Source organism: Heterodontus francisci, chromosome 8, assembly GCF_036365525.1.
Source record: "Heterodontus francisci isolate sHetFra1 chromosome 8, sHetFra1.hap1, whole genome shotgun sequence".
Classification (NCBI taxonomy): Eukaryota; Metazoa; Chordata; class Chondrichthyes; order Heterodontiformes; family Heterodontidae; genus Heterodontus; species Heterodontus francisci.
The window spans coordinates 88921240-88934713 of NC_090378.1; the positions used below are offsets into that span (position 1 = coordinate 88921240).

At 45.7% G+C, this 13474-nt stretch overlaps 1 protein-coding gene across 3 annotated transcripts in view; it reads left to right on the plus strand.

The window, feature by feature from the left end:
• dennd1b (DENN/MADD domain containing 1B) overlaps positions 1-13474 on the plus strand; it is a 303360-nt gene that overhangs the window by 89148 nt on the left and 200738 nt on the right. For 2 of the 3 annotated variants that reach the window (XM_068037699.1, XM_068037701.1), the window contains exon 3: positions 4943-4986. In XM_068037699.1, coding sequence (XP_067893800.1) covers positions 4943-4986 — 44 coding nt within the window. Of the gene's footprint in view, positions 1-4586; positions 4643-4942; positions 4987-13474 lie in introns of those variants that run through there. The other variant, XM_068037700.1, reaches the window with a different exon arrangement.

The window sequence follows — 13474 nt, forward strand, 5'->3', positions numbered from 1 at the left end:
GAGAAAATTCTTGATATTTTAGAATGTACAGGGTTTCCATTATCTGTCTTCTATATTGAAGCATAGCTTGTCGCTTTCCCTACTTTCAGTTCAGTCCTTCATGGACTATCTGATTGAGTGTCCGTGGGTTGTAAGCAATGTGTCGACAACCACGGCTCTTGGTCTGACAACATTGAGACACTTGCAGCTGAAATTAGTAATATGTCCATTGACATAAATGTCTGTTATCCAGAATGCCTGATTGGGGGTCATTAATTTCCCATGGGAAGTCTCCTGGTTTGTCTTCCAATGGAAGTTGTTCAACTTCATTCACAGCTCTGTGTGTGAAGGCTTTTTGTTTGGCATTCCTGGGGGAAGAGGTCTTGCTCTGGCACATCTTTCCAAAATGGCCTGTCTTATTGCAACTAAAGCATTCAGCTTTATTAGCAGGACACTGTTCACACCTGTGGGTCTTTCTGCCTCTGCAATACTGGCAGGGTTTCACAGCGTCTTGCACCTTCCCCCCCGCCCCCCCCACCCCGAGTGTATCTGTTGAGTGCTTTTGTGTCCTGGGCTTCAGGAACTGTACCGTAATCGGATTCTTTCTGATCCAAGGCTTCTCTTCAGCCCGCAGGATGACTCTATTTTGTCTTCTGACCTCTGCCTGCCGCAGCATCTGAATCGCTTTCTCGAGTGAGGTCATCTTTTGACTGTAAAGGATCTGATAAAGACTCGGCAGCTATTCCCACTACTGTTTGGTCCCTGATCAACTTGAGACTTCAGTTCTCCATAGTCACATCACTCAGCCAATCTGTACAAATCATTAATGAAAGCATTCACTGATTCTCCCAGCTTTGGATCCTTTTATTAAACGTTGCTCTTTCCAGGATGTTATTACTTCTGAAATTGAACTATTTGTCAAAGGCTTGTAACACATCGTCAAACTTGTCTGAAGCTTCATTTATACCATGCCTTACAATTACGTCATCTGCAGTTGCACCCATGGGGTATAGTTGAGTATTAACTTGCTTAGCCTCAGATTTGGTGTGTAGCTGAGAAGCTATTCTAGATCTCAGAAATGTTTTTCTCCCCATCGACTAATTCTGTATCTGATTGAGTACTTCTGAATTCTGGAAGCTTTCAGGCATTGTATATTTTGGATCAATTTTTTCCTAACTCTTTAGGATTTCTCTTCCTTTAAAGACATTTTTCTTTGCTTTAATGGAGGTGTTTCTGCTCATTTTGGAGGTTTCCCGGTCCTTTCGGGTGTTCCCGTGCTTTTCCTCCGTGGTCTGCTTGAGCAATGGCTGCCGACTCCGGACTCTCCTTTGAAAGGGATCCACTTTTTTCTTCCCCGTCTTGCTTACCCAGTGCACTGTTAAACACTCGATGCACCCTTTCCAAAAGGTTTCTTACTTGATCCCTGACTGTGATTCGCAGCCTGATCGCTGGACCTAGTTTCTGCTTGCAGACCACCACGAATGGCTGCCGCTCACACCAAAATGTGGCCCAAGCACTTCTGACTATCCATGAGCAACTCCAGGAAAGACTGACTGATTAGTTTATTTTTAAATGTTTTGTTTGTATCTTTTGCCTTCACACAGTGCGCATGCTGCATTTGATTAAAAATAGTAGCCTGACATAGATGATATAGCTACAAAGCTGATTGCAGTACAACAACGTGTGACAACTCAGTTGTGCTGCAAGGCATTACCACTTTGGGGAGTTGAGATAATCAACTTATGAGCACCAGTCAAGTATCAGCCATCTTAATCTAAAGTGTCAATGTGTTCAGTTAGAAGCACTTCTGCCTCTTGAGTAAGAAAGTTTTGCATTCATGCCACACTGCCGGATTTGAGTGTAAAATCTGGTTGACTCACTAGTGCCATACTGAGGGACTGTTGTATTGCTGGAGGTGCCATACTTCTAATGAGATGCTGAACCATCTGCTTGTCTGCTTGTTCTCCCAGAGTCATTCTGGTATCCTGGGCAACATTCTTCCCTCAAAATAACACAAAGATCTGATTAAAGAAAGCGTGTGTCATTATAAACACTTTGTCATGTCTTCAGGATGTCCTAAAGTACTTCATAAAACAATTACAGTCTAACTGGTCACTCATCGCATTGATGTTTGTAGATCTTGCTGTGTGCATAATCCCACTGTGTGCAAAATCCCACTGTAATAAGATTGCAAAAACTGCTTTCCTGATATAGCAACAGTAAAGACTGCACTTCAAAGTAATGGTGTGTGAAGCCCATTGATAAGTTCGAGAAATGTGATGGAATTCTTTTTCTGCTGAGATGTTTCACATTTTTGTAACTCTAGAATTTTCCTTATGGGAAAATAGCAATTTGATTTGTTTTTAGTTTTCTTAAAAAGCAAAGTGAGGAGTTGTGCAGTTGCTTGTGTACCTTATTGGTACAGTACATTTTAAGACTGTTCTTTGGTCATAGAACTCCATATGTATAGTGGTGATATGTGTTTTTTACCTTTATGACATGACATTATGTATAATTGCTCTGGCAGATATAAGTTCTACTTATGACTGCTAGAATAACATCTTTCCATTAGTCTTTGAAATTATGGTTGTTTACAGGGCATTTACACTTTACAGTTTGGTGGATCTTCTGGCACCACATTTAACCGATGGGCGTTGAAATAAAACTCTGTGCAGTTAACCAGGTCTATTAAACTCAACAGCAACAGTTTCAGCAGTTCTAGTTCTTGGGTTGGTAGTAGTCTATGACCAGTGTTCATTTGCAATCATGTTACCTTGTTCATATTTATACCAGTTTTGAAACATGTGGTGAAATCCAATGGAAGTACTCTCTAATTAGATAAATGATCCATTTTAATATACTTTTCATTGGTTCCATTGTGAAATCAAGCTCCAAATAGCTCCAGTTCATGAGCACTCTGCATTCTGGCGTTCCAGCTTACTCCTCAGAAGTCCAAAGAAATGGATATATTGTGCCCCCTACAAAGATTATAATTTATTTATTAATTCATACACAAGTGCATTTGCATCAAGAGCCTAATCTGCCATATTTGATGCTTATGCTTGCAGAGCTAACATGAAGCAGATTAAAATTCTTGAAGGTGACTGGAATTGATGCTTTTGAGTTTTGGGGTATAGAATGTAAATATGTCAATTTACTGGGACCACTTGTCTGTGCAGTTCATGTTTGTTAAAAGGTCCCCAGTCTAAGGAGTTTTGTTTCTTCATGAGAAATCATTTTTGGGAAGCATATGGATGAATTGGAAGAAAAGTTCAGGAAACCAACTGTACCTGAAGTCAGCATTTAGAGTATTCACTGTTGGTAGCTTCCTTGGACTATAAGCTGCCAGGTTCTGATGATTAGCTTGCCCTAGAAATTGGCAGCTCAGCAGATGGACGTGGGAGGCTGGGTTTCCTGGTCCATTGTTGCTGCTGCACATAGGGAGAATAAAGCCAAGGTATTTGAATTGAGCGACAGGTGTTCACAACTTTGTCAGGGAATGTGGGTTGTCATGTTTTTCAAAGAATAAGTCTGTGGCAAATTAGTGAGGTTTGAAGAAGTAATGTAAATATAGTGAGACATGAGCTAACTTCTCATCCATGTAACCAAACTATTGCACTACCTTAGCTAATTTCTTGTAGACTTGACAGTGAGGCAAATTCAAGTATTTTTTAATGGATCACACGAGAGCAGTTTGCGGTAGGGCGAGTTATCTTGTCTGGTAACCTGTTTGCATTCTGATAACATGGCAATGATGTTATGAAGGTTAATTAGTGCTTTTCTTGTTTCTGCACTGATAATTTTGCTAATTATTTGCTGATTGAGTGGAACAATGTGTTTGCAGTATCTGTTCAGATCTGGTTGTACATTTGGCCAGTAATTCCTACAGTAATATATCTGTGTGATTGAGCAGGACAAGGGACACTTTTTTAAAAAGTACATACTAGAATGTTTCCATCTGTAAATTTATTGAATATGAGCCGCATGCAAACTCCCATGAGCAATACTGACTTTCTACTGCAGCATTTAAGCAGTAATTTTGCTCTGATTTTGCAGTTTGTGCAAGTCATTTTAGTTGTGTGTAAATTGATATCCAGTGATGTCCAATAATAATTTTCCTTGCATGTGTTTGGAGTTTGCACTGACTCCATAAACGTCGTCCCACAAACCACTGGCTATAACAGCATGCAGGATGTCATGAGACTCATTGGTATGTACCTGGCCTCATAAACTAACACTTTTCTTCACGGAGCCAAACATCCACATAAAAAATAAAGGTCAGGATTGGTTTGAGTGAAATGCCACAAGTTCATCAATGGGATACAGATTGTTCCATATCTAATATGATCCACACAACAAACTACAATTTTATCACACGCTGTGTTAAGTGTGAATTAATTCATTAATCCCAGCGAAGTGAATGTAATAAAATTGGGACATTATGTATATAAAAGTGGCCTTGGTTCTGCTTCCTGAATCTTGGCTACTTGTAGTACAGAAGCTGCTGATAATGTCAGTTTCCTTTCTTACACATTATCGTGACAGGAAAATGAAGTTTTTTTCATTGCGTGTGAGATAAAGACTAAATGAAAAGCCACCACTGGAGAATTCTCAGTGTTATCTTATTATGTTCTAATGTTAATTTGGTTGAAGTTGATTGAGGGTAAAATGAGTGTTTTATTGAACATTTATGTTTTTGTAATTAAATCAATTTAGCTCTGAATTGAAGAACAAAGTCATCTTTGTTTCAGTAAAATACTTAAAGCAATTTGAATAAAAGCTGTTGAATGCACAAATGTTAGTGTACAGTGAATAGACATTCAGGAGCACTGCAGCGATCTTTGGAAGACTGCTTCAGTCCTTGCCTAAGAAATTGAAACTGGCTTCTGTTTTACTAATGTGCTCTGACTGTAATGCTTTATTTCTTCACAGCTGATTAATACTGTTTGTCAATTACTTACAGATCCAGTGGTTGTGTGGAAGTTCCCAGAGGACTTCAGAGACCAGGTTTGAAACATGATTTAACTTTTAAAATAATTTAAAAGTCTTTCCTATGTAGCTGTGACAAGGCAGAGATGAATGAAGTCAGTGAACAGATCTCCCAGATGTAAGCCAAAAGCAATTACAGTACAGACACTGCAACAATATTTTCAAAAACTCAGTTATTTTGTTTGACTAATAACTTATTTTAATATTGATTTCATTGCTTTAGTGTTATTCTTTTTCTCAGTGCCCTTTAATTTCTCTCCAGGCATGGGCATTTTCTCATTACCTAACTTCAGTTGCTGAACTAGGAAGTGAAATGATGTTGCTCTTCAGAATGTTGTTCAGTTATTCTGATCGCAGTAAACTTCCTCGTCATTCTAGATACCAGAAATAGTAACAGTTGGAGCAGCACAATTTAAATTACTCGTCACAGCTGGATAGCTCTATTGACTGGTGATATCGGGATAGGAACAGGTATAGGTCATTCAGCCTCTCGAACCTGTTAGCTTTGCTTGACACAAATCCGTGGATCTCAGTTTTGAAATTTTCAATTGACTGAACCTCAACAGCTTTTTGGGGGAGAAAGTTACAGATTAGGCACTGCCCTTTGTATGAAATGCTTCCTTACATAACTGCTGAATGGTCTAACTTTAATTTTAAGGTTATGGCTTGTTCTGAACCCCCACCCCCCCAATCAGAGGAAATAGCTTTTCTCTATCTACTCGCTCAAATTTTTTAATCATCTTAACCACCTCAATTAGTTCACCCCTTACTCGTCTATACTAGAGAGGATACAAACGTAGTCTGTGCAACCTGTCCTCATAAGTTAACCCTTCTAGCTCCTGTATCTGAATTTGTTTTGCATCCCCTCCAATGTCAATATATCTGTCCTGAGGTGTGGTATCCAGAACTGAAGGCAGTACTCTAGATGCAACCTAACCAGAGCTTTACCCAATTGAAACTTAAATTCCACCCTTTATATTACAGCCCCCCTGAGGTGAAGGCTAACTTTCCATTAGCTTTTTAAATTATTTTTGTACCAGTCCACTAGTTTATTTACTGATTTCTGTGTTTATGTATACTTTAGAGTCCAGTGTTATTGGGGTACTGACTACACATCATTTATAAATAAAGGTACAGGTTAGTATAGAAAAGTATACTGCCAGGAATTTTGTAGTCTCCAACTCAGTCATAGCACCTTTTTTCTCCTCTTGTATTCTTGCATTAAGATTTTCATCGAATAACCGCCATCACTCACTGTTCAGGCCTGTATATGAAGAATGGCCTCTCTTTCAAATGCTGTGGTACTGATCACACCATATTCCATCATGAGCTACTTGCAGAGATAACAGGAGCAACTTATATTAATATTGTGTCTTTAATGTAATAAAATGTCCCAAGGCACTTCAAAGAAACGTTATAAAGTGAAATTAGACACCTAACCACATAAGACAATATTAAGGTAAATGGTCAAAAGCTTGGTCAAAAAGGTAGGTTTTAAGGAATGTCATAAAGGAAGGAAGAGAGGCTGAGAGCTCGGGGAGGGATTTGCAGAGCTTAGGGCTGAGGAAGCTGAAGGCACGACCACCAATGGTGGAGCAATTAAAATCGGGGATGTTCAAGAGACGAGAATTAGATGAGTGCAGATATCTGAGAGTTGTGGGGCAAGGATGAGAATTTTAAAATCAAGGCGGTACTTTTGTTGCTTGACTGGGAGCCAGTGTAGGTCAGCAAGCACAGGGGCGATCGGGGAACGGGACTTGGTGCGATTAAGGACATGGGCAAGAGTTTTGGAGGACCCTAAGTTTATGGAGGGTAACATATGGAAGACCAGCCAGCAGTGCATTGGAATTGTCAAGTTTAGAGGTAACAAATGCATGAATGAGATGAAGTAGTAAGGAAAAAAATTCAATCAAAACAAGACTTGCTCAGCCTCAGTAAATATAACTTCCAGTGCTTGAGCATCAGCATTGAAATATAATTTAGTCCTATGGTTTCTAATTTGCCGCCTCATCTTCAGTCTGTCTTGCAGTCATGACCTCGTCTACTGTTGAGAGTTTTCAAGGACATCTCTAAATCTGGATCTCTTAAAATAGGTTTTCGTGCTCTCTTAGTGTTCACATTTTGGTTATAGCCGGGTGATTTCAACGGCAGTTAAGGTAGAATGGATTACAAATAAAGCAATCAAACACATACACACGGTCGCTGCTAGAATATACGCCTTGCTTCCCTGTATACAAATGATGAGGTTTCATTACCACTTAACTATTAAACTCCAAGAAAATTCTTAAACAAGACTCGTTTAAATTCTTTGTGTAAATGTTTATTTTGGATATGTCTGCATGTTTATTCTTTTATAAATTAAAACAAAATAGCTGTTAAATGCTGCACTCCAGTTCACTCTCGTCTGATCCAGCAATTTCTCACTGTGTCAGGAGGCATGTTCTTCGATCACTCTCCAAGACTCATCTATCTTAGTTGCATGCGAGCATGAATGGCACTGTTAACTGTCGCTAACTTCGTCTGTGCAGGTAGTGAAATGGTTTCCTTATCACACAACATTTTGGAGCTTCCTCAGTGATTAGGGAAGTTGAAGATGACAGCAAATTTTTGGTTATGAGCAAGCTTCTGCTTTTTAAAAAGAAAATCTTTGCTATGAGTACCAGCAGAGTGAGCTATACTTGGTGCTGCGGGCTGTATTCTGACCACACATTTTGGTCCACATCCTCGTCACCCTTGTTGTCCCGAAGCTCTACTGGCTGCCTGTGGCCCAGAGAATTGACTTTAAGAAGGAAAGACTTGCATTTTTATAGTGCCTTTCGTGATCGCAGGATATTCTAAAGTGCCTTGTGGGCATTTAAGTCCTTTTGAAGTGTAGTCACAGTTGTCATGGAGGAAACATGATAAGATTCCTGACCTCAGCTTCAATTCCTTTCACAGCCTCATCCACTCTACCTCTGTGTTTTCTATTGGCTGCGTATTGCTGCCTACACCATCCCCTCCTCAGGCACTGGCTTATTTTTTTTCTCTCTCTGTGCTCCACTACTGATGGCTGTTCTTTGAGGCATGATAAGCCTTCAGTCTGGAAAGCACTCCCTCAAGATCTTCATCTGGTTCTCCATTCAGAAGTCATCTTATGAACTTTTTCTTGAACTGTGATTTTGTTCCCCTCGGCTCAATGCTCATTTGCTATCCACAGCCTTGTAAAACTCTCCTGTAATGCTTCTGCATGCATTCTGAACACTATAGAAATGTTACTTGCATCGAAGGTCTGAATGTGGAATCAGATCAGCTCTTCATGCAGAGTATAAAATAGGCTATAAATGTATTGTCCGATGTATAATTTCATGCGTAAATGATCCTTTCTCAGTTTTCTCAAGGCAGTTAATGTGAGTAACTTGTAGTAAGTGACATTTTGTTCATTAAAAGATTGTTACATTCTGATATTTTCAGCATACTGCCTTTTCAACAATGTAAACTTGCATTTCTGTAGTGTGGAAGGGGCCTCGTGGGATTTGAAGCTTGACTGTGAGTTGTGCAGGATGCTAAGCTTTCACATCATCTACTTCAGCTTGAGTGGCAAGGAAGTGGAGTTTATGGCAAGTGATGAAAACAATGGCTTTTTCCTTGCTGCTAATCATTTTTAGGAATGTGGGTATGGGGTCAAGTGAAGTAGTGGGGAGATAGAGCTGCCATCAGGATACATAAGGAAACTGAGCCTGTAATTGCAGGTAATGTCACCAAGAGGCAGCATGCAAATGATGAATTGGATTGGGCTGAGGATTGATCCGAACACCAACAATGGACTTGATAGTATGGGAACAAGAAAGGATGCACTGATTGCATTTAGAATGGTAGGTGTGGAACCACTGATGGGTAGTTCAACTGAGCTGGACAATGGTGTACAGGTGATCAGAGAGAATGGTATTGTCAGCCATATCAAACGCTCTGGAGAGGTGGAGGAGAACAGGAGGAACATGCATTACAGTCAGAGAGTTGCACCTTGAGCCAGATCAGTCTAAATGCTGTGAGACAGGTGGAAATTAGATTATTGAGATTGGAACAGGGATTTTGGGAGGATTGAGTATGGAACTCGGAGGCAACCCAGGAGATTAGAAATGGGGCAATAAGCAAAGAGTTGCGTGATTGAGTTCCACTTGATTCCTCCTGCTCGTCCTCCACGGCCCTGCTGCTCCTCCACAGCTCTCTTCCCCTCCCTCCCCTCCCCCCAGCCCCTCCCCTGCCCCTCCCCTGCCTCCCCTCCCCTGCCCCTCCCTCCCTTCCCTCCCGCCGCTCCGTACCTCCCTCCCCTCCCTCCCCTCCCTCCCCTCCCTCCCCTCCCCTCCCTCCCCTCCCTCCCCTCCCTCCCCTCCCTCCCATCCCTCCCATCCCTCTCCTCCCTCTCCTCCCTCTCCTCCCTCTCCTCCCTCTCCTCCCTCTCCTCCCTCCCTCTCCTCCGTCCCCTCCCTCTCCTCCGTCCTCTCCCTTCCCTCCCTCCTGCCCCTCCCTCCCCTCCCCTCCCCTCCCTCCTCCCTCCCCTCCCCTCCCTCTTCTCCCCTCCCCTCCCTCTTCTCCCCTCCCCTCCCTCTTCTCCCCTCCCCTCCCTCTTCTCCCCTCCCCTCCCTCTTCTCCCCTCCCCTCCTCTCCCCCCCCCTCCCGGCCCTCCCCTCCCTCCCGCGCCTCCCCTCCCCTCCCGCTCCTCCGTCCTCTCCCTTCCCTCCCTCCTGCCCCTCCCTCCCCTCCCCTCCCCTCCCTCCTCCCTCCCCTCCCCTCCCTCTTCTCCCCTCCCCTCCCTCTTCTCCCCTCCCCTCCCTCTTCTCCCCTCCCCTCCCTCTTCTCCCCTCCCCTCCTCTCCCCCCCCCTCCCGGCCCTCCCCTCCCTCCCGCGCCTCCCCTCCCCTCCCGGCCGCCCCGCCCCTCCCCTCCCCTCCCGGCCGCACCTCCCCTCCCCTCCCCTCCCGGCTGCCCCTCCCTCCCCTCCCCTCCCGGCCGCCCCTCCCTCCCCTCCCCTCCCCTCCCCTCCCCTCCCGCCCCCTCACCCCCCGCCCCCTCACCCCCCTCTACCTCCCGCCCCCTCACCCCCCTCTACCTCCCGCCCCCTCACCCCCCTCTACCTCCCGCCCCCTCACCCCCCTCTCCCTCCCGCCACCTCCCGCCCCCTCACCCCCCTCTCCCTCCCGCCCCCTCACACCCCTCTCCCTCCCGCCCCCTCACCCCCCTCTCCCTCCCGCCCCCTCACCCCCCTCTCCCTCCCGCCCCCTCACCCCCCTCTCCCTCCCGCCCCCCTCACCCCCCTCTCCCTCCCGCCCCCTCACCCCCCTCTCCCTCCCGCCCCCTCACCCCCCTCTCCCTCCCGCCCCCTCACCCCCCTCTCCCTCCCGCCCCCTCACCCCCCTCTCCCTCCCGCCCCCTCACCCCCCTCTCCCTCCCGCCCCCTCACCCTCCTCTCCCTCCCGCCCCCCTCGCCCCCCTCGCCCCCCTCTCCCTCCCGCCCCCCTCGCCCCCCTCTCCCTCCCGCCCCCTCGCCCCCCTCGCCCCCCTCGCCCCCCTCTCCCTCCCGCCCCCTCGCCCCCCTCTCCCTCCCGCCCCCTCGCCCCCCTCTCCCTCCCGCCCCCTCGCCCCCCTCTCCCTCCCGCCCCCTCGCCCCCCTCTCCCTCCCGCCCCCTCGCCCCCCTCTCCCTCCCGCCCCCTCGCCCCCCTCTCCCTCCCGCCCCCTCGCCCCCCTCTCCCTCCCGCCCCCTCGCCCCCCTCTCCCTCCCGCCCCCTCCGTCCCTTTCCACTCCTCCTTCTCCTCCTTCTCCCAACCCTTTCTCCTCACCCTCCTTCTCCCACCCCTTCCTCCACCTCCTTCTCCCACCCCTTCCTCCACCTCCTTCTCCCACCCCCTCCTCCTTCTCCCTCCATCCCCCTGCCTCCTACTCCTCTACCCGCCCCCTTCCTCCTTCCCACCCCATTAGTCCCAGTAATGAATCTATCATTGTCGTAAAAACCCCTCTGGCTCACCAATGGCCTTTAGGGAAGGAAATCTGCCTTCCTTACCTGGTCTGCCCTAGATGTGACTCCAGACCCACAGCAATGTGGTTAATTCTTAACTGCCCTCTGAAATGGCCGAGCAAGCCACTCAGTTGTCAAGGGCAACTAGGGATGGCCTTGCCAGTGACACCCTCATCCCATGAAAATAAATTGTAAAAAAGGGGTGAAGTCGGGCGATGTTACAGAGGTGGAAATAGGTGGTCTTAGTAATGATGCAAAGATGATGTTGGAAGCTCATCTCTGGGTCAAATGTGACACCAAGGCTGCAAACAGACCAGCTTAATCGCAGACTGTTGCCAGGGGGAGGGATGGATTCAGTAGGTAGGGAATGGAATTTGGAGCGGGGACTGAAAATGATGGCTTCAGTCTTCATGATATTTAATTGGAGGAAATATCTGCACGTTCAGGACTAGATGTCAGATAAGCAGTCTGATAGTTTAAAAACAGTGGAGGAGTCGAGAGAGGTGGCGGTGAGATAGAGATGGGTGTCGTCAGCGCACATGTGAAAACTAACACTGTGGTTTCAGATCATGTCACCAAGGGGCAGCATGTAGATGAGAAATAGGAGGGGAACAAGGATAGATCCTTGGGGAACACCAGAGGTCACAGTGCAGGAGCAGGAAGAGAAGCGATTGCAAGTGATTCTCTGGCTCCAATTAGATAGATAAGAATGGAACTAGGTGAGAGCAGACCCACACTGGATGACAGTGGAGAGGCTTTGGCGGAGGATGATGCGGTCAACCATGTCAAAGGCTGTAGACAGATCAAGAAGGACGAGGAAGGAACGCTTACCTTTGTCATAGTCACATGTCATTTGTGACTTTGAGAAGAACTGTCTCTGTACTGTGGCAGGAGTGAAAATCTGATTGGAGGGATTCAAACATGGAGTTCCGGGAAAGCTGAGAACGGATTTGGCAGTTGACAACATTTTCAAGGACTTTGAAGAGAAAAGAGAAGTTGCAGACGGGACGGTAGTTTGCAAGGATGGTGGGGTCAAGGGTTGGCTTTTTGAGGGGTGGGGTGCTGCTGCCAGAATTAAAGGAGAGAGGGACAACACCTGAAGAGAGAGAGAACCATGAACAATATAGGCTAACATGGGGACCAGGAGGGGAAGTTGGGTGATCAGCAGTTTAGTGTCATAGGATCGAGAAAGCAGGAGCTGGGTCTCATGGACAAGATGAGCTGAAAGAGGTCATGAGGAGAGATAGAGAAGCTAGAGAAAGCTGTGGATTCAGGCCGATGGTGGGGAATCATTAGAGTAATTTTGGCCAGTTGGGCTAGTGGAAAGGACAGACACAGCAGAGGTAGCTGATCGGATGGTCTTGATCCTAGTGGCAAAGAGTCCATGAACTCTGCGCTTATTGTTAGAGGTGAGGGTGGAGGGGACAGGGGAAAGGAGTTTAGGAAGACGGTTTGCAGTAGAGAGAAGAAACCGGAGGTTATCTTTGAATTTCAGGATGATCCTGGAATAGTGAGCAGTTTTAGCAGAAAGCAGCAGGACCCGATAGTGTTTTAAGTTGGCCAGCCAGATCTGGTGGTGCATGGATAAACCAGTTGTCTGCCATAGCCTTTCAAGTCTGTGTCCAATGTACTTAAAGGAGTCGAGATGAGGTCGGTGCTAGGGGGAACGGCCAGAAAAATCCAGTGAAGAGTTCTATACAATTCTAAATTCTAAGGTGAGAGGATCCAAAATGTTTGTTTCTCTCCTGGAATCTAAACAGAATCTATATGTGTTTCTTCCCTTTGCAGTCTAGATTTTGTGCTTTTGAATTCTTTGCCAGGTTTGGTCTTGTGCCTCTGTGAACTAATCTGTCTCCTTCTTGGACACATTTTCTGCCAGCCTGATCGATACTCTTCCTCTGTGCTTGTGTTCAAAGATAAATGCAACAGTAAGTTACTATTTCACACTAAGCCTCAAACACTGACTTTCTTAAAACTTTGTTTTAAATTTTCTCTTTTTTTGGTTCTTCTCACTTTGGGGTGCAGTTGTGTTGACCTTGAAAACCCTCAGTACCTCTTTGAATGACTGTACCTCATTCAGAGCTTTAGCAGGCTGTTTACTCACTGAGCCTTATGGGTACTTCAGCACTGTCATCCAGTAGATAATGAAAATAAAGGGGTGAGTTCGGCTTGCTGAGCATTGTTAAGTTAAGCATTCAGAACTCTTTTGTTAAACAATATGCATTTTGCCCTTCACTTTGACATCCACCTGAGCAAGTTATAATGAGCAAGTTTTATCAAGAGTGCTGCTTTTTTCCTAAGTGTTCAATAAAAGTTGACTAAATATGCATTTGTCTGATTACTCTGTTGCGGGTTTGTTTCTTGCTGCGATCTGCCACCATTGTTTAGTGAGCATCAGCTGGGTCACCAGGTGAAAACAAACTTGATATTGCTTCTGTGTCGTATCAAGTGTGAAGAGTGTTTTCTTTATAGGTGAAACATGGAGCGTCATTTGAGATATTATCAATTCAAGCCTG